The sequence below is a fragment of the Leucopleurus acutus genome (assembly GCF_964270905.1).
Source record: "Leucopleurus acutus genome assembly, chromosome: 18".
NCBI lineage: Eukaryota > Metazoa > Chordata > Mammalia > Artiodactyla > Delphinidae > Leucopleurus > Leucopleurus acutus.
In genome coordinates, this window is record NC_139160.1 from 5,108,186 (window position 1) to 5,134,354 (window position 26,169).

General features: G+C 43.5%; 1 protein-coding gene across 1 annotated transcript in view; it reads left to right on the plus strand.

The window, feature by feature from the left end:
* LOC309974568 (protein POLR1D-like) overlaps nt 1-25,593 on the plus strand; it is a 42,403-nt gene extending 16,810 nt beyond the window's left edge. Inside the window, exons 2-4 of the mRNA XM_082859233.1 lie at nt 8,333-8,407; nt 24,559-24,822; nt 24,945-25,593. Coding sequence (XP_082715359.1) covers nt 8,333-8,407; nt 24,559-24,822; nt 24,945-25,011 — 406 coding nt within the window. The 3' untranslated portion in view covers nt 25,012-25,593. The remainder of the gene's footprint in view (nt 1-8,332; nt 8,408-24,558; nt 24,823-24,944) is intronic.
* Nucleotides 25,594-26,169: the final 576 nt, after the last annotated feature.

The window sequence follows — 26,169 nt, forward strand, 5'->3', positions numbered from 1 at the left end:
TTTCTGATGCCAAAATCACCAATTGTATTATCCTCTCCGGGTTCTTTCTTTTGGCAGTTGATGTATTGTTTGCATGGTATGATATAAACCTAAAGATAGGATTAATCAGTAATGGAATTTTCCATGCTTTGGGCTTTCCTCCTGTAGCATTTAGTCCCCATGTGCTGGTTCCTACCCTTTGGCCATCTCTGCAGCCTTTCTAGTGGTCCCTCCTGTGCTGTTGAATTCAGCGTCTGTAAGGATGTTTGCACTGCAACAGAGTCTATGACTTCTGCCAGCTACGAGGGAAGCATCTCGGGTCTTTATAAGTAAATGTAAAGCCTTGTTTGCACAGTTGTGCAGTTTTGGCTGACTTGTTCCTTGAGCCATCTAAGTTCAGTAGAACTCTGAACTTTTATAAACATTTTCCTCAAAGAGACACTACTCCCCAAGTCTGTGTGTGTGTGTCTAACTGCTCAATTCTATTAACTACATTATAGCAATGTAGAATTTTTTCCCCAAAGCACTTGTATTATATTAACTAAGATTTTTTAAATTGGAAAATGGGATTGAAAATTGCCTTGTCCTTCTTAAATTCATTGTCATGTGCATTAGCCCCTAAAGACAACTTGAAACTTGACGCTAAAGAGTTTACAAAGAGTCAAGAATTTACTGGTTGTTTTCAATAAATTATTTTGTATAATAGATTCTTGTATTTAATGACTGAGGTAGAAAATGTTGTCTGTGTGTATACGTACTATTTTTTTTTCAGAAACTCTCCCAGCCAGTTTTGTAGGAGAAACTACCATCCCTCTCAAAGTACCCCTTGATACCTAAAGTGTGGAAGACAGGACGCTCCTGGTGCTCAAGATGAGGCTGGGTCTGGAGGTGCACGCAGTGGGGGCTGGGAGGGGCTGCACCCTCTGTTTCGTTGTCTCTTGCCTTGTACTGAGGGGCCCCCAGGCAGCCATTGAACCTGCGCTGGTCGCTAAGGAACACAGGCTTTCTCTTTCTCCCATCTCATTTGTGTATTGCGGGACTTCTAAGAATTAGAAGCATCAGTATGTTTTCTTCCTGGGTTCAACACTGCTTAATGCAGTTGAAAGGAAAACACTTTTTAAAGAGCCTGAATTAATTAGGAAATCCTACACATTCTGGAATATTCTATATTTTCCCCATTCCTTGGCTCTTACCTCCAAGTATGGTTTATAATCATTTGATGAATCAGACACTGAGATGCACATGGGGTGGATGGCTTGTTTTCAGCAGACTGCTGCAGCCCTGACACAGCTGAGGGAAACGCCTTCAGCGGGCTGACCAGGCCTTCTGCTGAATAGGCCGTCCTTTGGATGGGGCTGCGATCCAAGAGCTCTGAAGGCTCCTTTAGGACAGTCTGCAGAAACCCCCAGATCTCTGGTATAAAATAAAGCTCTTTTAGGATTAAGAGAGTGATTTGCAGACCACGCGATGGGCGAGGTGGCTTTTCTGGTGTGTGGCGTGTTTACCGAAGGGCAGTGCGCCAGGCGCCAGGCCTCACTGAAGAAGGCTGCGGAGGCGAGCCCTAGAGGCTTTCTATCGCAATGTTTCCTTTTGTTCAATCGTTGTGATTTTTTTCCTTTTTGCATTTCGAACAGCTATTGGGTGAGAGTTTGAATTTTATAAAGAGATAACAAAATGCTTTCACGGAGTAAGAGACCTCAATAATTATTTTGACCTTACATTCTTTGACTGAGTTTACTTCTCCCAACTAATCTTTGAGTAAGGCACGTGTATACTTTATATACTTTTAAACTTAATTGATCTATCAGACAGACACGTTGTTCCTGGCAATGGTATAATTCACAGGCTTTTCTATTTAGAGTTTACTATCTTCTAAGGTAGTTCTCTGCCATCCCCACCCCACCTGCACAGAGTTTTTTCAGTAAGAGATGCTTGTCTTCACAATACACGATTTACCGTGGCACATTTAACTAGGTCCTATAATATGAACTGAAAATGAATCACTGTATTTTCTGTGTGTGGCTCCTTAATCGGGATTTAAGAATAAATATTTGTAGAAATACTTACTACTTTGACAATGAGGTGACTTCATTATGAGGTCATTCCTCAGGTGAGGTGTTTTATGACCTGAGAGATAAGGTTTCCCTCTAAGAGCTAAACTAATAGAAGTCAGCCCACGTATTACCTGAAGAAGTCATCTCGCTGTAATAATAACCCACCCTCTGAGGTCACGCAGGATGGGTAGCTGTGGACATTTGAGGCTGTCCAAGTCCAGGTGAGGAGACGGGAGTTCTGCCTTCACCACAGTCTTGTCGTGACTGCAAATAATCGCAGTAAAACGTGCTGCCAGCCCTCCCATGGCCTTCCCCTCACGGGGCTCAGCTGTGTCGAGGCTGGGGTCTCGCCTTCACCAGAACTGTAGTGTCAGGGTCAGTTAAAAGTCAACTGCCCGGGTTCACATCCCAGCCCCAGTTTCTTCACTCTTTATTTTCTCCTTATCAATGAAATAGTAGTTACCTAGAGGAGTTGTGAGGATTAAGTGTAAGATACATGGCACATAGGTACTGCCGCCATCATTATTTTTCATCACATCCCCAGTGGTGCATATTAAGTGCTTATTATATCGATAGTCAAAGGAGAGTTTCCTTGAACCTGGGCAGCCCCGTGTGTCACAAACGTGCAGATCTTCCGTCAGTGCAGTTCCTAGCCCAGGCAACACCCTCCTCTTGTTTTGACCTGCGTCCCTGAATGAAAGGAAACTGTGGGGTCCGTGGCGATGGGGGGCTGTGCCCTGTTGACGTCAGAGCGCACACTGCTTCAGAGTCCAGGAAGGATGTGAGCCGGGCAGTGTTCGGAAGAAAAAAGACACATTAACTTGTCAAAACCTTTTCAGCGTGAGTGCAGGAGGTTTTGCCATAAGGAAATATTGTTTCCCAGCAGAGCTAAGCTTCCCTTTGCTTGCTTGTCTCAGGATTTCAGTTCAGTGTTCTGGAGGTTCTCATGACTTAGTTCAGTATGAGGAATAGTTATACTTGGAGACTAACATTTAATGTTAGATCAGATTACTCATATATTTGTATATGTGTAGGTCTTGGAGAACATACAGGAGGTTTGTTACTGATACATTAATCTACAGGGAAACTTTAAAACATTCAAAATTTAGGTTTTCAGGTTTTTACATTTATGTTAATTTACATTTTGACAATATACTACAATTTGGTCCATGTTGAATAGTTACACTTTGTTTTTTAATACTTTAGATTATTACAGTCCATAGAACTTACTTTATATGAAAATCTTGATCATAACAATATGATTAGTGATTTTGCTGAAATAAAGGCAAGAAAATAAATTTTATGGAATAAAGATATATATAAATTTTCTGTCTTTATGTATTCATCTAAATATTACCTTACCAACCCATTAAGAGAATAATCAATGTGTGCAGGGAGTTAATTCTATTATCTCATATTTCACTAACTTAAATTTTTAAAAATCATAGCTTTACACATTTTTTTGAAGTACAACTGACTTACAATTTTATATTAGCTTCAGGTGTACAACATAGTGATTCTGTATTTTTATACATTACAAAGTGATGGCCACGATAAGTCTGGTTACCATCTATCACCATACAGAGTTTACACATTTAAATTTTTATTGTAATGAAGGTGTATTTGTCATGGTAGGAGGAATGAATATGTTTTATTTAATGGTTTTTAAATGTAACTTAAATATTTAGAAGTATGGTACATCGGCCTGAAAGAAAAGGTGGTTTTATAATATCTATTGATGAGGCACCGGTGGGGAGATGAGGAAGGGCTGGTGGAGAAGGTGACCTCTGACCTGAGCGGCCGGTGGTGAGGACGTAGCTGCAGGAAGAGCCCTGGGCAGGGTGCAGCCCAGGCAAAGCTTCCCATGCACATGACGGCAGATATGGTGCTGCTGTCCAGCCGCTGTCCCGGCCAAATTGGGCTTCTGGACTAGCAAAGCTACAGCCCACGAATGTGCTGTCTGGCTGCTGTAATAAAAAGACCATGGACTAAGTGGTTTAAACAGCAGACATTTATTTCTAACAGTTCTGGCGGCGGGAGGTCTGAGAGCCAGTTGCCAGCAGATTCGGTGTCTGGTGAGGGCCCATCTTCTCCCTGTGTCCCCACGTGGCAGAAGGGAGGAAAGAGCTCTCTGGGGTCTCTTTTATAAGGGCACCAATCACCTCCCCCAAAGGCCCCACCTCCTAATACCATTACATCGGGAGCTAGGATTTCAACATCTAAGTTTGGGGAGGGAGGGACACAAACATTGAGTCCACAGCACTTTCCTTCACCATTTCTCAAGAAAGTATATGTTGAGGTCTTTTTTTGAGCAATTACTTGATATTTAGCTTCTCTGATATTATTTCTTTAAAAATCTCATTTTCTTGTGTTCTTCATTATTCAATTTTCTGTTGTTTCATTTTAGTTGCCTTAAATATCTTGCTACCCTTTCGCTATAGTGATATAGTTAACTCTCAGTTGATTTATGTGAGTATAAAGGACCACAGACCCAGATAACTCAAAACTAATTTGTTTGACTTTGGATTTTAAGGCGATTTAGCACCAGATTTGCGTTCCCACTCAGGTTTTATTTAAGCTGCTATTATGATCAGTGTACGTTGTATAAGCATGTACCAGCTGGCTAATGGGATGAACAGGCAGGCCTGAAGAAGCTGAGCTAGGATGGAAAATTGTCTGTGGATAATACACACATGGATCATTGAAAATCGATTGTAGCTTGTTCCTGTGCCCAGGAAACTGCTTAATGACCTGGCTTTCTGGGACTTCTTGTTTGCACCGGACTGTCTATTCTAATACAATGGATTTGTTTTACAAAGAAACCTTTAAGATGCTTAAAGGAACTAAGCATAAAAATTATGGTACTTAAATTTGTGTCTGAAATTTAATTGTTCAAGTCCTTGTTGTACTTAGTTCTTATATATTCTCCTACTGTTTGCTGTTCCTGTATTTTAATTGCAGTTTACACTTCTGTTTCACAATCTCATTAAAAACTATCTTGTTTCATGATGCTGATGTTTCATAATCTTTGATAATTTAAGTATCTAGCCTCTGTGATAATGTGTGGTAGAAACTGACTTTGTTATTTCCTTACCCGAGAATTCATTAGCGAGAGTTCCAGAAAAAACAACAGAGGCTACAGGAGTGAGGAAAACTACCTGACTTTCTAATTTTTTTTCCTGTTGATTTTGAAGGTGATGTTGTTATTTCAAGGACAAAACACATGATTGCTAGAAGTTGCTTTCCTATTTGGAAGGAAAGCCCTGCAGAAGGAGCTCGTGCAGAGTGTGGGTGGGACACAGCGAATGCCCCACATTCTTAGGACAAAGTCTGAGCAGCCCTCCGTTCCTCTGCCTCTGCAGTTCTCTGAATGAGTGCGGAAGCAGTGGCAGCTCTGTCAGAGCTTTTTTTTTTTTCCCCTTTTGCATTTACTTTATTTTTTGCCTTTTAATGATAATGAGAAAAGGGCTTCTCCAGGACTTGTCGTGTAAATGTTTGTGGAGGAGACGGGAAGTATGATAGGAAGATGGAGGGCAGGTACCCTTAAACCCACAGGTCCTTTTGTTTTGTTTTGGTCCTCCCCACCGCTCTCAGTGTCCCCGGTACCTCCTTCCTCATCTGAACACTGGTCGTGATGACTATGTTGTCATGTTCGGATGGGACAGTGCTTTGTAAACCGTAAAGCTCGTGACAACATGAGTTGTCCAAACAGTAACAAACGCCTCAGTCGCAGGCAGTCTGCTGGGCCTGGGTTCTGCTCTGTCTGCTCCCAACCTGTCACCGTCTTTCCTCACTGGTGAACTGGTTCACCCCAGGCAGTCTTTCTCATACTTACACCTTCTTTTCTCTTGGGCTGTCATTGTAAGTCAGAAGGTATCCTTAATCACGGCAGAGAAAGTTAAGCACAGCACTGGAGACAGTTTTCAGTGAAATCACAACTACAGAAGAATCCACGTCCAACTTCACGCTCTGGAAGGCGCCTAGACTAGGCCTGCAGGATCTCGGCACGGTTCTTGACCGAGTATTGCTTCCTGCAGATGTACAACATCCCAACTGTAGCGTGACACAAACTGGCTTTCGTAGGCATGTCCAGAAAGCTGGGCAAACGTTTTAACAGTTTTTATGGGAAAATGCATTCTGCTTCATCTGTAACTGACACATAGTTTGTTCATAATTGGGGAACTGCCCAAGCAGGTTCTTTCACTGATGATTTTTAACTGTGTCTGTTGTCAGGAGAGAGGACATATGGGTGGATCCAGGATGATTGATTTTCTGGTTGTTTTCTTTGTTTTTTTGAAAGCTACCACTCTAATTGATGGGAAGGCAGGGGTGTATTTGGCATATTTTTACCCTTTGGTTTTTTTTGCTTACATCTATAAGGGTGAAGAAGGATCTCTGTTTTGGAGCCAGAGAGGATAAATTTTTCCTGAAATACTCTATGAGACAAAGTCCTCAGATCACATCCGTAGGATGTATTATTATTTTATAGAGATGGAAGAAGGCTATGTGGTGTCACATGCACTTAGTATTCCCGACACCAGGAGGCTGGGCTATGACACCTGATCTGATTGAGTCCAGGGGCAAGAAGCAGACAAGCTGGTCAGCGTTTCAGTTTTTCATCAGCCCATCCGTGGGCCCTCCCAGGATGGATTAGAAAGTGTCCAGCTGCTGAGTTAGCTGAAATGGCATTTTTTTAAAGATCTCACTATTAATAGGAGTTTATTAAAACTTGTGTAAATTATAGAAAAATAGCCAGATATAACTGTTGAGGATGAAGAGGGTGGTGAAATAGTTTGAAAGAATACTATTAGAAATATGGAGGTGAATACCAGGAGAAACAGATAAGGAGGAGTTGAAATTGGTTTTTTTGGTGGGTAAGGAAGGCTGATGCAGAAGACTGCTGTATTTCATTTTAAGTCTTTAAATAATATTTTTCTCTTTAAGCTATATGCATGCTTTGATAAAATAAAAATCAGTATAAAATAAAACATTCTTATAAACTAACAGAATGGTAATATCATTGAGGACTATGTGAATTGTACCTAGAGTAGTACTGTAAGAGTGTAACTAAATGTTTTTATATAGAATCAATAAATAATTATTGATATTATATTATATTATAATAATACAATTATTATAATATAATTATTATAATTATAATAATATTTATAATTATTTTAAAAGTTTCAAATTTTGTGATTAGAATTATAGTTCTGTCTTTGGACTATTGTTGTTTGCAACGTGATACCTCTCTTTTTCTTAACTTTATTATTGCTATATCATAGGTAATATTAAAGTCAGGGATGACCATGGTCCTATCTTACTACCCATGACACCTTGCACAGGATTATATGTGGTGAAGTCTCAGACTATGGTTGATAAATATGTCTTCTAGGCTTTTAAAAAGGCTCTTTCTAAAAATTACACAAATAATACAGATTCACTCTAGAAAAAACAGAAAATGCAGAGAAGCAAACAAAAAACTAAAAATCTGCCCCAAACTTATCGTTTTGGTAACATCCCTCCAAATGTTTCCCTGTGCAATAGGTACATGTAAATAAATTTAAAATAAAATTATCCTATACATACTCTTTTGTTCCCAGATTTATACACTTAACATGTTATGAATGTCTTGCTGTGCCAAGCATTTGTCTTCATTTTTAACAACCGCCTAATCTTCCGCTGTGTGGATATGCCATGATTTATTTAAACAATCCCTTTTTAGTAACCGTCTAAGCTTTCTATTCTTTTTCTTTAGCTGTTAAGTTTTTGAATGAGTATCCTTGTACAGTTTTGCATACTTAGTTGAATTTTTCTTAGATAAGGTGGAATTTTTAGGTCAACATGTATGTTTTATTTTTAAGGCTCTTTATCATGTTTCCAGTTGTTCTCCAGACATGTTATATCGGCTTTAGTCCCTGTTGGTAGAGAAAAGAATATCCATTTCTCCACTCCCTCACTAACTGATGAGCAGAAACAGATTCATCAATGTTGGGTTAATTAGTATTTCTTAGAATAATAGTGCGTTTGAACATTTTTAATATGGATATAATTCGTCATTTTGCCTTTAATTTTCTCTTCAGTGTTCTTCCCCTATATGGAAAAGGTTTCTTTTTAATTTTTATGTATTCAAAACTATCAACCATTTTAAAACATTTTTTTAAATTTCTCCGCCAATTTTGAAGTTTAATGCTTCAAAAGCTCTTTCTTTCCCAGGGTCACATACGTGGAACAAATTGATTTTCAGAATTTAGTGGAGTGACTAAAATTCTCTCAAATTTCTTCCTTTTTCCCACCAGGAAAGCAATAGAAGAACTCCTTAAAGAGGCAAAACGTGGGAAAACAAGAGCAGAGACAATGGGACCTATGGGCTGGTAAGTTCTTGAGTCATCTTCCTTAAAATTTAAACTCATGTATATATTAAAGAGAAAGGTTTTCTTTAGCATATACAGGGAATGTAGAACCGTGGACGTAGAGGAACTCACTCAGAGGCAAGTGGTAGAGCAGGGACACTGCTGAGGGCTGCAGCCACGGAAGTGGGCAGAGGGGTGAGAACAGAGAACACTTGTCATGGTGTTGTCACCCTTTGGTCCACAAGTCCCCAAGAGATATGATGACGCTGCTGTGCCTAAGGCCACCTGAGTGACAGTAATATTATGTCAGTGTTCATTGTTTAAGAACTTCTATCTTAATTATAGTCCTCAGTAAATTAAAATTTATAATTTTAAGTATTTTGATTTTGTGACAGTTCAGCTGTGTAGCACTAAAGTTTACCATTGCAGTTTCTATACAAAACAGAGCTTACTAAAACTTAATGATATAGACAAAGGAAGAATTTAACCTTAAGAATCAAGTCTACTCTTCTAAGCGTTACTTTAGCAATAGCATTCTCATCCAATAAATATGCTGGCTTAGGTCTTTTATCCACAATTTAAAATTCACTATAATGGAGTATTGTGGGCCGTGAAAACGTGTAAAATGTAAAAATGGGACAGGAGTAGAAGCTAGATCTCTGTGGATTTGACTCTTAGAACCAAGCACAGGGTTTATGTCAAATATAAAACAAGGTTCAGTCAAAGTTAAAGAAATAAGAGGGCAAAGGCAGTTCCTAAAAATCAAGAAACATAAGATAAATGGACCTCAGTAAGCCATTGAGCAGATGGCTTAGCCACACATGGAGGAACTGTTTCAGGTGATCTGAAATTTGACTGTATTTCCAAAGGCAAAAAAGAACTAGAAAGAAATCTTAAATTGTTTCCAGTTATCACGTTGTTGGTAATAACGTTGACATTGTTATTCTGAAAATATTGTATAGTAGAATAAAGCAAATAAGTAAATGTTTATTTGTTATAGATACCAAAATTTTCAGTGTAAAAGATACAAATATAAAATCAAAGATATAAAAATCTGCACTCCTAAATATTAATTGGAAATATCAGTATGAAGTTGTGCTAGATTTTCTCTTTAAAAGAGAGAAAAGCTTTTCTAGCTCTGTTCACAGAAAAGTCCTGGAAACAATGACCATCCACTCAGTAGCAGTGAGTGTCCCTGGCACCCAGGGGTGGTGTATAAATTCTACTGTGGTATATATAATTCCATTTCTCACTGAACGAAGACAGATCCTTAGAGAAATAACTGGCTGCCGATCTGAGGCCGTTAGCCTGGAGTTAGCCAAACTGCAAGCTAGCTGTCACAGCCTCCAGCACTGCCCTCACTTCTCATGCCAACCGCAAGTTCCGGGAGCTCCCCAAACGATCCTCAGCTTCAGTGATTTGCTAGACCACACACAATTCACAGAAAGCTATTATGCTCATGGTTACAGTTTATTACAGGGAAAGGACACAGATTAAAATCAGCCAGAATAAGGGATGCAAAGGGCATAGTCTGGAAAGGTTCCAGACACAGAGCCGCTGTTGTCCACCCCGTGGAGTCAGGACCCACACATTACCCTCCCAGCACCAACATGCGACAATGCACTTGGCATACTGACCACCAAGGAAGCGTACCTGAGCCTCGGTGTCCAAAGTTTTTCGGGGGATTCCATTACTTAGGTATGATTGATTGATGGCTCACATGGTTGATAGCAGTCTCCAGTTTGACCAATACCACGGTACCCCAGATTTCCACCCTCAATCATGTGGTGTGTCTCTGGCATGGCCAGCCTTCCCTGTAAGACTATCAGTTGTGGCCAGCTCCACCCTAAACAAAGACGTTTCTGTCAGGTATGACATTGCCTCCCAGAATTGATATTACCTCCCAGAAGCCAGGGCAAAGGCCAGACCTCTCTGTGGGCAAGACCACACTGTTTACTACATAGATAGGAAATGTATAAGAAGAGCCAGAAAATCTTATCAGATCAGAAAGTAAAACTGTCAGAGATCAGATCAGAAAGTAAAACTGTCAGAAACTACTGTAGTCATGTCAGAAAGACACAGGAACCAACTTGAAAGGCCTCCCACTAGTCAAAGATGGGATAATTTAATCACCAAAGAATAAAGCAATAATGAGTGAGATAACCTAAAATATGTTAAAATCCATAAGGTCATAAGAAAAATCACATCAAGAAGCTTTTGGATGAGGCTAAGGGGCCAAATTATTATAAAACTGGTAAATAGGAAGAGCCGAGCATTTATCCTGTTCCTTGTACAAGTTATACTTCAAAGTTACAAAATAATTGATGAAAGAAAACTTCCTTATAGAATTGCAACTGTTAAATGTAGGACTATAGAGTAAGATTATCATCACTTGAATAACGACTCAATTACAAGACAAACTATCTAATTTAAAAATGGACAAAAGATTTGAACACCACCAAAAATGATATCAAATTGGCCGATAAGCATTTGAAAAGATACTCAAATCATTAGTTATCAGGAAAATGCAAATTAAAACCACAGTTACTTATTCACTACACATGCACTAGATTGGCCAAAATAAAAAAAAGACTGACAGCACCAAATAAAGAGGTGGATTTGGAACAACGAGAATGCTCACATATTGCTGGTGGAAATGTAAATCATACAGCCACTTTGAAAAACAACTGGTAGTTTCTTATACATATGCACTCACCATACAGAATTCTTCTTCTAACCACCTATCAGAGAGCTGACAATGTAAGCCCACACGGAAATCTGTCCAGTAATGTCCATAGCAGTTTTATTCATGATAGCTCAAAACTGGAAACAACCCAAATGACCATCAGCTGATGAGTGGATACACAGTTGTAACATCCATACATTCCACACTCATCAATAACGAAAAGGAACAGAACTACTGATACACACTGCATGGATGAATCTCAGAAGCATTTTGCTCATGAAAGAAGGCAGACTCAAAACATTACACATTATAAGATTCCATTTATGTGACATTCTAGAAAAGCCAAAACCATAGGGACAGAAAACCCATCGGTTGCCAGGAGGTAGGGGCTGGAGGACTGAATTTCCTGCAGAACTTTTCTGGGTGCTGGGAATGCTCTATATCTTGACTGTTGTGATGATCACATGACTACACACATTTGTCAAAACTCATCACACTATTTACTTAAAAGGATAAATTTTAGTTTGTATAAACTATACCTCAGTAAACCTGATTTAAAAATAAAAAGAATGTCGTTATTCTACAATCCCTAATGATACACTGGATCTAGGCAAAGATCATCACCAGTTGCTAAATCTATCAGATGAGAAGCTGATGGGGAACTTTCTGATGAGTGGGTCAGGCTGACGACACCTGGACTCATCCGTCAATCTTTATACCACAAGAAGATGCAATAGGAAGAGGGTACCGCCACTTACGAGACATCCTTGTAAAGAACTTGAACGTGAATCTGATCAAGTCTCTAGTTAGAGCTACTAGTTTGCAGGAAACAGAGGTCAGAGGAACATACTAAATGATATTATAGAGATAAAATTACAAAAATGTGGGGAATTCTACAGGACAAACAAACCAGTTTCTTTAACAAATGAATTGCAAGGAGAAAAGGAGGAGGAGTATCCTATGACTTAATAGATTTGGGACACATCTACGTGTATACCTTGTTTGGATCCTTATCCAAACTAATTGAAACAAGGGTATTTGATGATATTAAGGAATTGATGTTGATTTTTTTTTAGGTGTGATAATAGGATTGCTGTTATTATTTTTATTTATTTATTTATTTATTTTGCGGTACGCGGGCCTCTCACTGCTGTGGCCTCTCCCGTCGTGGAGCACGGGCTCCGGACGCGCAGGCTCAGCGGCCATGGCTCACGGGCCCAGCCGCTCCCAGCGGCATGTGGGATCCCAGCGGCATGTGGGATCTTCCCGGACTGGGGCACGAACCCGTATCCCCTGCATCGGCAGGCGGACTCTCAACCACTGCGCCACCAGGGAAGCCCTGTTATTTTATTTTTTAAAAGCTATTATCTTTTAGAAGTTCATTCTGATGTATTTATGGATGCAGTGGTATAATAAGATGAAATGATCCAATGTGAGTCAATCTTTGTGTAACATTTGTAATCATTTTAGATTTCAGTGAAATAGCGACCTCCCAGGATACGGTAAAAATTTGGTGAGATAATGTATGTGGAAGCACTCAGCATAGTTCCCGGCATGGAGCAGTCAGTTACTAAATGTTAGTTAAGTCTGCTCTTAGCTTCTTTTTTCGTTTGTTTGGACTTTTTATTACCATATAAAGGGCCATCTAACTGGTCTGGACTAAAGTAAATAAGTGTCCTAGATGTGCCAGGCCGGGTGGGGTGAATATCAGTTTCAATGCCAATTTCAGACAAAGGATGCTCATTGAATGGTCAACGTTTTCTACCATTTCTATGAATTTTTCCTCAAATACAGTTTTTTTCATGTATAACTTTAAATGCCATATTTTTAAATATCCCACAAGATTTTTAGATATGACATTGCTATTTTTAAATTGCAGTTACAAATCTTATTTGTCAGTGACAGAATTATAATTCCTTAAAAATTAGAAGTTGTGGGCTTCCCTGGTGGCGCAGTGGTTGAGAGTCCGCCTGCCGATGCAGGGGACACGGGTTCGTGCCCCGGTCTGGGAAGATCCCACATGCCGCGGAGCGGCTGGGCCCGTGAGCCATGGCCGCTGAGCCTGCGTGTCCGGAGCCTGTGCTCCATGGCGGGAGAGGGCAAGGCAGTGAGAGACCCGCGTACCAAAAAAAAAAAAAAATTAGAAGTTGTATTTACAAGAATGAGCATATCCTTTTTTTTTTCTAGTTGGAACTAACTGAGGAGGAACACAGATTTAAATGGTTGATTGCTCCAGTTAATCGTTGATTCATCAGATCTCCTGACTTGGTGTATATAACCACCTATGTGGTTGGCTTTTTTCTTTTTACCTTTTGACCCCTTGACTCCCCTACCCCTGCCTCTGGCGACCACCAATCTGCTCTCTGTTATCTATGAGCTTGATTTTTTTTTTTTTTTTAGGACTCCACACATAAGTGAGATCATACGGTATCTGTCCTTCTCTGTTGGACTTATTTCACTTAGCGTAATGTCCTCAAGGTCCATCCATGTTGCCACACATGGCAAGATTTCATTCTTTTTTATGCCTGAATACTATTCCATTGTATGTGTATACCACAATTTATCCATTCACCCATCAGTGGACACTTAGCTTGTTTCCGTATCCTGGCTGTTGTATATAAAGCTGTAATGAACACGTGGGTGCAGATATCTTTTTGAGTTAGTGTTTTCTTTTTCTTCAGATAAATACCCAGAAGTAGAATTGCTGGATCATACCGTAGTTCTATTTTTTAATTTTTTGAGGAAGCTCCATACTGCTTTCCGTAGTGGCTGCACCAATTTACATTCCCACCAACAGTGCACAAGTGTCCCATTTTCTTCACGTCTTTACCAATACATGTTATTTCTTACTTCTCTTATCTTCTTTCCAGCCCTCTGTCCTTAAGAGAGGAGAGATAAGGTGCCCCTACTAATACGAATTAGATTCGTGCAAACTTTGGTAGGGGCAGGCTGCTTTGGGTTTTGGTGTAAGGCAGGACCTCGATCGGGCTGACAGTAGTCACTGGTCCATTTTAATACCTTTTGTGAAAGAATCAGCCTAAAGCTACATCATAAATTCAGATGACTTGACAAGTGGATGAGAAAATATCAGTCAGGGTTCTTGCCAGATGAGGAATGTCGAAGGGGATCACTTGTTACTAGGCAGCTCTCCTGATGGAAGTCATTTATCCTGACAACCTTAGTGCCACTTACTGGCTCGGTCGAACTTTCTGAGGGTCAAAGAACTAGTCTGTCAGCATCAGCTCTGCTTTTCCTGAGGAGAGTTGCCATATGCACAGGCCAGCTTGAGATCTGTCGGGTACTGACTGACCTCCTCTCTGGGCATCATATCAGTTCGATTGGCTGTTCCAGTGTTCTGGAGGACCCGGGCTCCTTCCAGTTTTCCAAATCTCCCAACCAAAGGGTGTGATTCTTTTCCACACTTTAGTTAGCAGAAACGAAGAAGCGGAAGAGGCATGCCCCCACCCCCTTCAAGCACACTTCCCAGGAGTCGTCTGTGCCATTTCTACATGGACCCCATTGGCCAGAATTTGGTCTCATGTCTACAACAGCTACAAGGCCAGGAACTCAGTCTTTTTTTCTCAGTCAGTCACGTGGCAGATAAAATCTGAGGTTCTTTTACTACAGAAGAAAGGAAGAACGGATATTGGGGGGCAACTAGCAGCCTCTTCCCAAGAAGGGCGGGAGAAGGATGTTGAAAAGAGAGTAAAAACTGGCAGACAAAGTAAGATGACTCCAGATTTATAAGAGGTGGATCCTGGGAGAACAGGAGGGGAAACTCACACTCTCCCATGAGGTGACGAGACAAGCGAGCATTCCTGTTGACACTGCTATGTTTTTTCAGCTCTCGTAACGGCGGTTCTCAAACTTTTGGGTCTATAGGATCCTTTACACTCTTGAAAATTACCGAGGACACCACAGAACTTTTTTACATGGGTTATATCTATCGGTATTTACTGTATTAGAAATTAAAACCGAGCAATTTTAAAGTATTTATTGATTTATTTTAAAAATAATAAACATGTTACACATGTAGATAATATATTTTTTTATAAAAATAGCTACGTTTGCAAAAATTTACCTATTCAGTAGAGTGGCACTGTTTAATATTTTTGCGAACCTCTTCAATGTCTGGCTTATCAAAGACACCTGGATTTTCCTATCTGCCTCTGCAGTCAATCTGCTGTAATATGTTATTTTGGTTGAAGTCTATGAAGAGACTCTGATTTCACACAGATACATATTTGGAAAAGGAAGAAGTACTTCAACAGCATTTTGAGAAATCTGTGGTATTCTTTTATACTGCATCAGTACTTGCAAGTAACCTCAGCAAGTGGTAGTTTCTTCACATTCTTTTTAATAATGTGGACTTTTCATATGCTGTTACAGTAAAATCCCTTGGTCTACCTTGCACTTCTCCTGGATCTTCCACTCATGCATGGTTCTGTAATATCAGGAACTGGCCATCTGGATATTGGTTCGCTGAGTTATGAAGCTCTCCAAATGCTGACACCTTTCATTATATAATATTTTAAAACCACATTTGTTAACATCACCACTCATCTCATCAGAAAAGTCGTTTAAGCGTTGGGAAACTGTCAAGGTCACTGTTTCCCAGAAGTCTAATTTTCTTTCGTTTGCAAGCTTCAGTTTTATCTCAGCAGTGAATACCACGAGTTGTTTTCTTTGAAGTGACGGCTCACTTACATCTGAATACCCAGCTAGGTCACCTTGTAGCTCAAACAGTCTCGCAGAACTTTTCCTTGAGGCAGCTTTTGGTCCAGCACACCTAACAGGGATGGGCTGTGAAGGGAGGTCTGGTCCAAGGAAACCCATGACTTGCTTCTGCCCACGGTGCTGGGACAAAGAACGCCTTTCCCATCCTGCTCATTCCAGGGGAACACCTGGTTCTACATCTGTTTAAATAAGTGTGTGTGTGTGTGTGTGTGTGTGTGTGTGTGTGTGTGTGTGTGTGTATGTGAATAAAACTTTTAACCACTAATCCAGTGGTTTCCAAATTTACCTGCACATTTGAAACCATCTGAGGAGCTTCCAAAAATACAAGTATCTGTTTCCCACCATCAAAGATTATTAGTTAGGGGTGTGGCCTGAGCTTTGGGGTTTTAAAAAGATACCCAGGTGATTCTAAAGTGCACACCAATGTGAAAAACACTATGCTAATCCCTATTTATTAAAAAGAATGATACCAACCTGCTCTGCAGAACTGGGAGCATTCCCACACTCCTCCCAGGAGCAGACAGGTGGCCAGGTGGCCAGCCACAGGAGTCCCAAGACCCATCCCTGTCAAGTGGACAGATACCACAAAGGAGCGGACAATCGGTCAGTTACTAGCGGGCGATGGTCTGCGTTTCTAACCATCTCAAAGATCTTCACATGGGCTTTAAAATTTGACACTGAACTAGAGTGAGTGACATTATTTCCTCCTCTTGGATACTGCATGAGAGAGATCTTAAGTGAGGTAGCTGAGCCGTTGCCAGAAAGAGATTGCTGAACTAAAGGAAATGCAACCGGGATGCCGTTTTCTGTAGTGTAAAGAAAGAAACCATTTGGTGCTATATACTTCCTTGGATGTATTTCAGCAAAAGAATCTCTTGAGAAGCTGTTCTTGACAGAAGCCTCAGAGAAGCTGAAATATTGGCCCACGTGACTTCCTTTCAGTCAACATAAAGGAATTTATAAGCACAAATTTCAGAAATTTGCTCAGCTTCCTTGTCTACAAAGCTGCTTTTATTCTGGTCACGTCCACTTCAGCTGACCTTTGCCCAGTAAAATGCCTGAGTCCACTGCCTGTATGATTTCAGCCTTAGACGTTGGAGAGGCGTATGTTTTGGTACCAAAACTTCAAAGATTGAATTTGACAGAACATGATTTTTCAGTTTTCTTTACCCAGTTGTTTTAAGGGGAGTGGCGTTTTGGGTGCTCTTCTGTTTGGCGTGGGGTCAATCTGGTGGTAAGGGGGAGCACCACGTACATTTCCTTCCATTTTACATATCAGCTTTTGATTACTGGGAAGCAGATCATTGCCCCAGTCTCCACTGAGGCACGTGGTGCTTTTATTCGTTTGAAGATTCGCTCAGTAGCAGTCGGGGTAGTAAGGGGCCAGGCACAGGCAGCGGTACAGAAGCCTCACATAAAACGCCGGCCCTGAAGTTGCTCACGCACAGGTGCACGTGGACAGGCCTGCAGCTGAGCACCAGACCACGTGCTGGAACCAGCGGGGAAGGCAGGGAGGGCTCGAGTTTCAGCCTGACTCGTGGGTGAGGCTCCCGGCAGTATTTCAGGGCCGCGGAGATCCAGAGCCTTCACTTTCCAGTTAAAGAATGTGGAGCCCAAAGAGGTTTCCTAAGTCCTGGTTAACTGCTGATGGGACCAGCACGGATCCTTCTTGTCTAGAGCCTCCCTCTGTGGTTACTGTCAGCACACAGCGCTGTGTGTCCTGCCCCTGCTTCCCACGTTCACATCCCCTTCCTGTCTGCTTATGAAAGTGGATCAGGGAGCCCTGAATGAGCTCTCGTTGGCTTACACGGCTACAGAAACGACCTGTCCTACAGAGGGAGCAGGGGGCCAGGGATCGTGCCCTGTGCATCCCAGGGCCCCGCTACTCACACCCCCGCCTCTGACCCTCGCCTGGTCACACCTTCTGTTCCTCCTGGCCGTCTCCTAAAGAGCATCAGACAGGTAGCCTGGTATTTATTTTTGCTGCAGGACCTAGCATAGTGCCTTACATGTGAAAGATTCTCAGATGTTTGAAAGTAAATACTGCAGATACATATGTACACGTATGTCAACGGTTTTTCATTACTTTTGGGTGTAGTGGTGGAGACGGAGCATACTGAAAACCTGCCTCAGGCCCCAGGCCTGTTGTATGCAGTGTAATTAAGGATTAACAGTGTCGCTGTGCGGATTAAAGCACTATAAAAGACCTTCTCAGATGGCTAAGGCATTTGATTGCCAAAGCAGAACCCGTGGCGCCGTGGGTGGCTACGGTGATCGTGGCGTGTTAAACAAGATGAGCTGTAACCAACCACAGCATCAGATCAAAAGTATTACCTGGTTCCTTGGAGTGTTGGAAGTGTAGTTGTGCTTCTTCCTGTGGCTGTTACTTTCGACGTACATCCGTGATCATGCAAAGCAATGTGCAGAATGGAAGATAAAATGCCGTTTGCTGGCGTGGAAAGGGCTCTGGCCGTAGAATAAAGGAATGAATCGGGGCGCAGTGCACTGAACCCGGCTTCCACGATCCCAAGGCTCTATTTCCCTAAACAGAAGAGGAACCATAGTTTCCCACAGCCTGACGTACTTCACGAATCTCCAAGTCACGTGTGTGCAGGGAGTTTGGTGCCTTTGTTCTTGTCTGTGTCAGACTCACCTGGGCTCCTGCATGGCCAACGCTCTTAGCCGACTTAGATCCGCTTCTAGGAGTCTGTCCCAAACGGAGCAGCCCCGGCGGCCAGCGTGCTGACAGCTTTTCACCTGCGGTTTCCTTCCCTGCCTGCTCTGGGCCATCTGCTTACTCCACAGGTGCCTTTCTCTCATCTGCTCCTTCTGTCCCAGCTGGAATGGTGCTGGGAAGGCGGACCCTGGTTCCAATCCCAGCTCCACGTCCTTCCGGCTTGGGAGCCTGGATAAGGTGCTTTGCTTCTTGTGCATCTGTAAGAGGGGAGACGGTGGAGAGATGAAGTGAGGCGTTGGTAACGTAAGGGCACAGGGAACTGCTCGTCAGTGTCAGCAACACCGCTGTTGTCGTTCTTATTGGCTAGTGGTCATGTGTCACTATTTGAGGGGTCACATTCATGAAACTGCTTTAGACACAAACGTGGCAGGTCTGTATCTGCAGAATGTTAGCTATTACTACCTCTGTCCTTCAGCAGCAGAGAGACAGAAGTATGAAAATCAGAAAGGAAAAGAAACTGCATTTATCTTTCCCCTTCTGTTCTCTAGATTTGTTTTATAATTTACTGGTTTTCATAAGTTGAGTATGATACCTGTGGGGAGAAAGAGCCTCATTTTTGCAAATGACAGTTACACAGTGTTACACAGTGTGCCTACTCGAGAAAAAGGGAAAGAAGACTGAAAAGCTTAGAGCCCTGGCCTCGGCCCATCTTAATCTCTCCCGTGGCAGGCGGAGCCCTTCATCTCAGCCTCTGGGCTCACAGCTTTGAAAGTGAAGGGACTCGCTTCACTTGTCAGGTTTCACGTGGATAGGATGCCAGCTCCTGAGTCTGACGGTGCTGTCATGGGTACTTTCTAGAGCAGTTTTAACCAGTCTCATTCTCTTTAGAGTTTTGTATCCATTTATGTTGTTAGCACCTTAAATCTGGCTCTTCCCACATGAGCTAGTATAACGTTCTAAAATCAAAAATGAACCCAAAACAAAAATAACTAGCCAGCATGAGAAAGTCAACAGAGTTGGGCTCAGAGTTCCACAGGAAAGCAGCTGCCCATCCTGTGGCCTCCTGTGGTCCCCACCCCACATCCTTGGGCGCGGCCAGGGACAAAGCCGGTACAGACCCACCCAGCAGCCAGGCCTGTGCCCGTGCCGCAGGGCTCAGGCTTTTGCCTTGATGCTGATATAAAGAAGGCTTTAGGGCGGTTGAGGATCTAACGCTAGCTTATTGTGTCATCTCAAATACAGAATAACATGGCACTAAAAGAGAGCTGAGAAACAAGGAGACAGAGAGCAATGAAATAATTTCCTAATTTGATAAAGGAGAGGAGGGTCACTTCCTGAAGGGCCAACATACAGAACGTGCGCGGAGAAACTCAAAAGTGGAAGGACCTTCGAGATCACCCGCTTACTCCAGCCTCCAGTGTTATTTATACCCGAGGACCATCTACAAACAGAGTCTATAGACCATTAGGAAATGCAAATTATAAGCTGAGAGGTACTACCCAGTAGCCCACTGACTCTGATATCAATGGAGAATGGAGATATCCTGGAAAGTGAAACTTGCAGATACAGAAGTTTAACCATCTGAAGTACCGAAACTTTAAAGTTGTAACCATTTCTATGAACATTTCTGTAAAACATCTTATTCGTTTTTTCCTGAGGTTCTTTTCATTTTTTAATCATTTTTTTCATGGAGAAACATCAGACATTCTTCTCTGTTCTTGATTAACTTATTATCCCAGGTGACTTGAGACTTAGCTGTCTTGAGTTTCCATCACGGAAAAATCCCTGATGTATTAACTTGAGTGCTATATAGATTCTTTCTCATGAAGGGAGAGTGAAGAGTAATAATATGGGTCCACAATCCCTTGTTTAAAGCCCTTGGATCCAGATAAGTTTCTAAATTTAGATATTTTCACATTTTAGATAGGTGCTGTAGCCCAGACAGCGGGCACAGCAAATACCCTAGTGGTACTTGTTCAACACGTGATCATCTCCTCAGCAAAGCATATGAACGCTTCCCTCAAACGGGATACAGAGTAGAAAGAAGGGCCCAGCGTCCGGTTAGGCCAGGTCTGGCTGCCAAACGAGCTGTCGTATCAGAAAAAGAACTTGGGGGCTCCCCTGGTGGCGCAGTGGTTGAGAGTCCGTCTGCCGGCGCAGGGGACACGGGTTCGTGCCCCGGTCTAGGAAGATCCCACATGCCGCGGAGCGGCTGGGCCCGTGAGCCATGGCCGCTGAGCCTGCGCGTCTGGAGCCTATGCTCCGCAATGGGAGAGGCCACAACAGTGAGAGGCCCGCGTACCACCAAAAAAAAAAAAAAAAAAAAAAAAAAAAAAAAAAAAAAAGAATAAAGCCATTAAAAATCAGCAGAGAGGACTTCCCTGGTGGCGCAGTGGTTAAGAATCCACCTGCCAATGCAGGGGACACGGGTTCGATCCCTGGTCCGGGAAGATCCCCACATGCTGCACAGCAACTAAGCCCCTGTGCCACAACTGCTGAGCCAGTGCTCTAGAGCCCGTGAGCCACAGCTACTGAGACTTCGTGCCACAACTACTGAAGCCCACGCGCCTAGAGCCCGTGCTCCCCAACAGGAGAAGCCACTGCAATGAGAAGCCCGCGTACCGCAAAAAAAAAAAAAAAAAGAAAGAAAAAGAACTTGGTTTTCAAATTTTGGAATTGTGCATAAGAAATCATAGCCCCATAGGTAACATTCATTGAAGAGTTACCATGTGCCAGGCCCTGTGCTAAGTGCTTTGCGCATTATCTCATTAGACCCTTGCAATAGGTGGATACTTCTATTGCTTCCATTTGCAAATAGAAAAGCGAGGCACAGAGGCATTAAGTAACTTTCCCACCATCACAGAGCGAATGGAGTCGGAGGAGTAGGCCGCGCACTGAGCTAACCTTTACCAAGTGCTGGTTGCGCGTCAGGCATTGTTCTGAGCACATTCTCACTCCTTTGATCGGCATCCAGTCCCCTAAAATAGTCACTACTGTCCCCACTTAATAGATGAGAGACAACAGGGAGATTATTTAACATGCCCAAGGTCTGGCCTAAGAGACAGTATGATTCCAGAGCACGTGTGTATACTGTGTTGTATGACTGTAGCCATAGGACAACTGGCGGTGAGCTTCCGCAAAATTAATGACCACGTTATAGGCCAGAGCCGCTCTCTGCCAGGGACTTCCTCACGTTCAGCATTGATGTTACTCTCCTTATGCTTGAATACATTCAGTGCAGATTTTATACTTTCTTTATATGGAATCATTTGCCACGTGTCCGTTCACATCTGCCCTCAACTGCTCCCCCGCCCCGGCCCCCCAATCTCGTTGTCCTGCCTCATTTATCAGTGGAGTGTGGGTGAGCACTTGTCACCATTTCTAAAATGTGTCCTGGCGTATCTGGGGGAGCCGCTTTCATACCTCCTTCCCCACTCCTCCCCCCACCCAAGTAAACCAAGTTCTCTCCAAGCCACGCTTGACTTTTCACCTTGAAGGTGGACACAACCTAGGCACAACCAGCATTAAAACTTGCATCTTCGATGTGAAAAAGTGATGTAAAGGCCGGTTTTCTTGTGGACTTTGTTCCAGAACACCACCTCATTCCATGCTAGCTTCTGGTCCCTGTGTTGAGTCGGCAGGTTACACAAGCAGCGGGGAGCTAGGGGTGCTTCCTCCGACGTGGTCCCCACTCACAGCATGAACCCTGCCGGTCTCTAGCCCAGGAGGAGCTCTGTCCATCTCAGGCAAGCACATGGTGCTGGAGGTGATCTCACGTGGAATGTGGCAAAATGCACTTGAATGCGCCAGCAGTTTCCAAAGGTTTGAATATCTTGGGTTACTGTCCCATCTGGCAGTAATCACCTTCTTTCTTTGTTTAATCCAGACAAGAACTGACCAGTTTTACCAGCGCTGACGACCCACTGCACTGCAAAGGCCCCAGAATTCTCCCGTAGCTGGCTGCACCAGCCATTTCTAGTCCGCCCCATCCCAGAGAGAGCGGTGCTCCGTTGCTCATGAACATGATTAGCTGCTACAGTAAGCCCTGGCCACAGCTGGCAAAGAGGGGCACCTGGGCTCTTCGTGTTCCGCATTGAAGGGCAGTCCCCTCCTGCAGGCTGGCGGAGTTGTGCCGCTCTGTGACACACGCGTGTGTCGTGCTCTTCTGAACCTCTGCTGAGCTTGCCAATGCGGTGGTCCAGGTGTCGTCAGCCACTCAGTGCCTGGATGCACTGATGATCCTGTAAAGTCACTGAGGTCAGAGCCTGGCCATCCCTCCCAACTGCACAGGTGTCCTGAGCCTGTCCCTCTGGGAGGTACACGTGGCTGTGCCTTGGGGCCCCTGAGGAGCGTCATGCTGGCGCGCTTTTCCGGAAGCTCGGCCTCCCCCAGCCTCACACGCAGAACCGTGGGTTTTCTTTGCTCTCTGTTGTTGCCTTTCTTCTTTGCTCATCACTGTGGCTTCTGAACTTCAGCAGTAAAAGAAAACCAAACCTCCGGTGCCGTCCCCACCCAGCGTTCCCACTGCTTCTGCTGCCCCCTGCGTCCTTTCCTCCCTGAGTCCGTCTCCTCACCGCCGCTCATTCCCCGTCACTCCTCCCAGCCTGAGCGTTAAGCACACCAGCACGTGGGCGCACACACCAGCACGTGGGCGCACACACCACTTGAGACCTCGCGGGTACTTTCTCTCCATGCAGGCTCAAGAGCTGCTTATTCGCAGCAGGAGCCATTTTCTTTTCTTTTTTTCCTCCTCCTTTTTTTTTTTTTTTTTGCGGTACGCGGGCCTCTCACTGCTGTGGCCTCTCCCGTTGCGGAGAACAGGCTCCGGACGCGCAGGCTCAGTGGCCATGGCTCACGGGCCCAGCCGCTCCGCAGCATGTGGGATCCTCCCGGACCGGGGCACGAACCGGTGTCCCCTCCATCGGCAGGCGGACTCTCAACCACTGCGCCACCAGGGAAGCCCCTTTCCTCCTCCTTTTACTAACAGATTCAGTGCCATTCTGACTGTCTGAGGTGATCTGACCTCCATTAACAGGGACACTTGGCTGGTGACCCCTTACATGTCTCTTCCACGAGAAAATCACTGCAGTGGGGCTGCTGGTGGGTTGCTTTTGAGTTTTGTGTGGGATTCTCCTTGAATCAAAGTCTGATACAAAGATGGAGATTACAGAATACTACATTCAGTTTTGTTTACTACCAGCCACCCTGCCGTAACATGATTTGGACCAATTAGCATCCTCCTTGGCTCAAGGCCAAGAGAAGTATTCAGGTTTTCATCCGTGTGGGGTTTTCTTTTCTAAAATGAAAGGTTTACTACACCTGAAAAATAAAACAAATACTGAGTATATAAATATACCTAAACATGTAAATTAACGATTTAACCAGTTACATCCTTCCTCCTGGGTGAACTTGACTCAGGGAGCCCCTGAAATGTACACTGCACAGAAATTCACCCAGAGGGTAGATGTGTGAACAGCGCTCTGGAACAGAGCACAGACTCTGAAACAGAAGGTCCTGAAATAGAAACTTTAGGGTTTTTGGAGGGTAAAAGGTGATTATTACATTTAATAGATTCTTTAGATATTTTTATTTCTAGAGTAGGTCACGTAGCTCCAGTATTCAAGATATAGCAAGGTATCCTTTTTTTGTTCCTCAGGGAGGGACTGATCCTCCTTCTTTGATATTTGAAAACAAGCCACCATAAATGTAACTAAAAATGCAGATTCTAGTCAAATCAGGCATTTATGGTGTAAGGAGATATTATTAAATGACTCAGGTAATTTGGGTTGTGGTCAACACCTATACATAACATTGTGGTACCTGTTGGGAAAGTTAGTCCCAACAAGGAAGAAAGGGTTAAAGTCTTCAGATGAGGTCCAGCCAGTCTGTGTCCAGAATTCTAAGTGTCTTGGGTTTTCCCCCCTGTGCCCAGAGTTTACACTAGGTGGCATGCAAGGAAAGCTAAACAAATTCAGAAAGTCGACTCTGTGGAAGCAGTTCTTTGGTACTTGCCACGATCGGAGGGTTCAGCTTTGGAGCCAGTGTTTGATTTGTGGTTGTTTTTTCCCCCAGGATGAAGTGTCCTCTTGTTGGTACAAATAAAAGATTTCTAATTAACACAATTAAGAACACGCTGCCCTCCCAGAAAGAGCAAGACCACGAACAAAAAGAGGGCAGTGAGGAACCTGCGAAAAGCCAGGACCAGAAGGAGGAAAGCCGGCAGAAGCACAGAACCCACCCATACAAGCACAGGGTCCACGCTCGGGGCCCTGCCCGTCATTCTCCGCCGGGAAAGCGGCGCAGCCCGGAGAAGTCCCAGAAGCGATCCAGCAAGCGGTGAGGCAGGGACGCAGGGTGAGCGCGACCGTCCCAGCACCCGGGCCTGGGCTGGTGCAGAGACGGGGCTGAAGACGGGCCCGCGCTGGCAGCGCAAACACCCAAGAGGGATTTTCCAGCAGGGCCGCTGTCGTGACAGCGGAAGATCACCTGAGGCTCCGAGGAAAGAGTTCAAAGGGAACGCTCTGAAGACGCCTTGGCAAGTTTAAGCTGCTTCAGCGGTGTAGTATACATACGCATTGATTTTATTCTGTCTTGTTTGGAAGCTGGTTTCAAAATAAATCTTAAAAGTTTTCAGAGATTATTAAAACTAGTTCCAATTATTTTTTGGTGTGCTGCCCTCGCGATCCTTTCTCAAAATTTCTCAAAAAATTAAACACTTGTAAATCCTGTACTTTACTTTTTTGGGTGACAGATTTAAGTTTTAGAAATCTGGCCAGTAACCATATTTATGAAAAGGGCTAGAAATTGACCACGAAGCTCTGATAGCACCGCACCTGTGGTCCTTTAAGGAAACAATGTAGGAAAATTTCCAAATCCTCTTGAATTCATGCTCCCTGTCAATAACCAGAGGTTCAAAAACTGTCTCTGTGGTTTCCGTGTGCACTCTCAAACTCATTCCTGAGACAGAGCAGTTTTTCTACATTTAATTTTGGGGGGGAATGTGTACGTTTTAAGTGGTGCTTTTAAAAGAACCTTCAAAAGTTAAAGTGAACATGATTTTCGTGCTATGTCTTATTTAGCTAAAGACGTACGATGCCACTCTTAGTATAGTTGTTTCAGAAATCTGAATTTTCAATAAAAGTGTGTTTACCATGCCTTTTTTCGTTTTTTCAATATCGGCGTGGCTCTCTTCTAATGTACAATTATAAACCTTTCAAACCTGTATTCTTCCTTGCATTCTCAGGAAAATGTCACCAAGCACCCTCTTCCCCCATCCACAAAAGGAAGAAGAATCTCTCTGTCCATACCCCACCCCCAATCTTCCAAAGCATCTGAGCTTATGCCTGGCCGCTCCCAGATAATCACTCAACGCAGCCCCACTCCCTGCTTCCTGGCAGCCGAGAAAAAACCCTTTCTAAGCACTAGAAAGGAGCACATCCGCAAAGCTAGCTTTGGGGTGTTGGACGGACGCGTACCGCTCCCCCCGCCGAGCTGCTGTGCCACACCTGTTCAGTCTGCTTGGAGCCGAAAGCTCAGGGGCACAAGCCCAGAGCCTGCCCACTCTGCGCACCCTTGTCCCCCAGACCCCGGCCTCACCCCATGACTTGGTACAAACACCCTTTCCTTTCAGACATTCCAGAGGAATCATCTGGCTCATGTGACTGTAATCCACATCCAGTGACG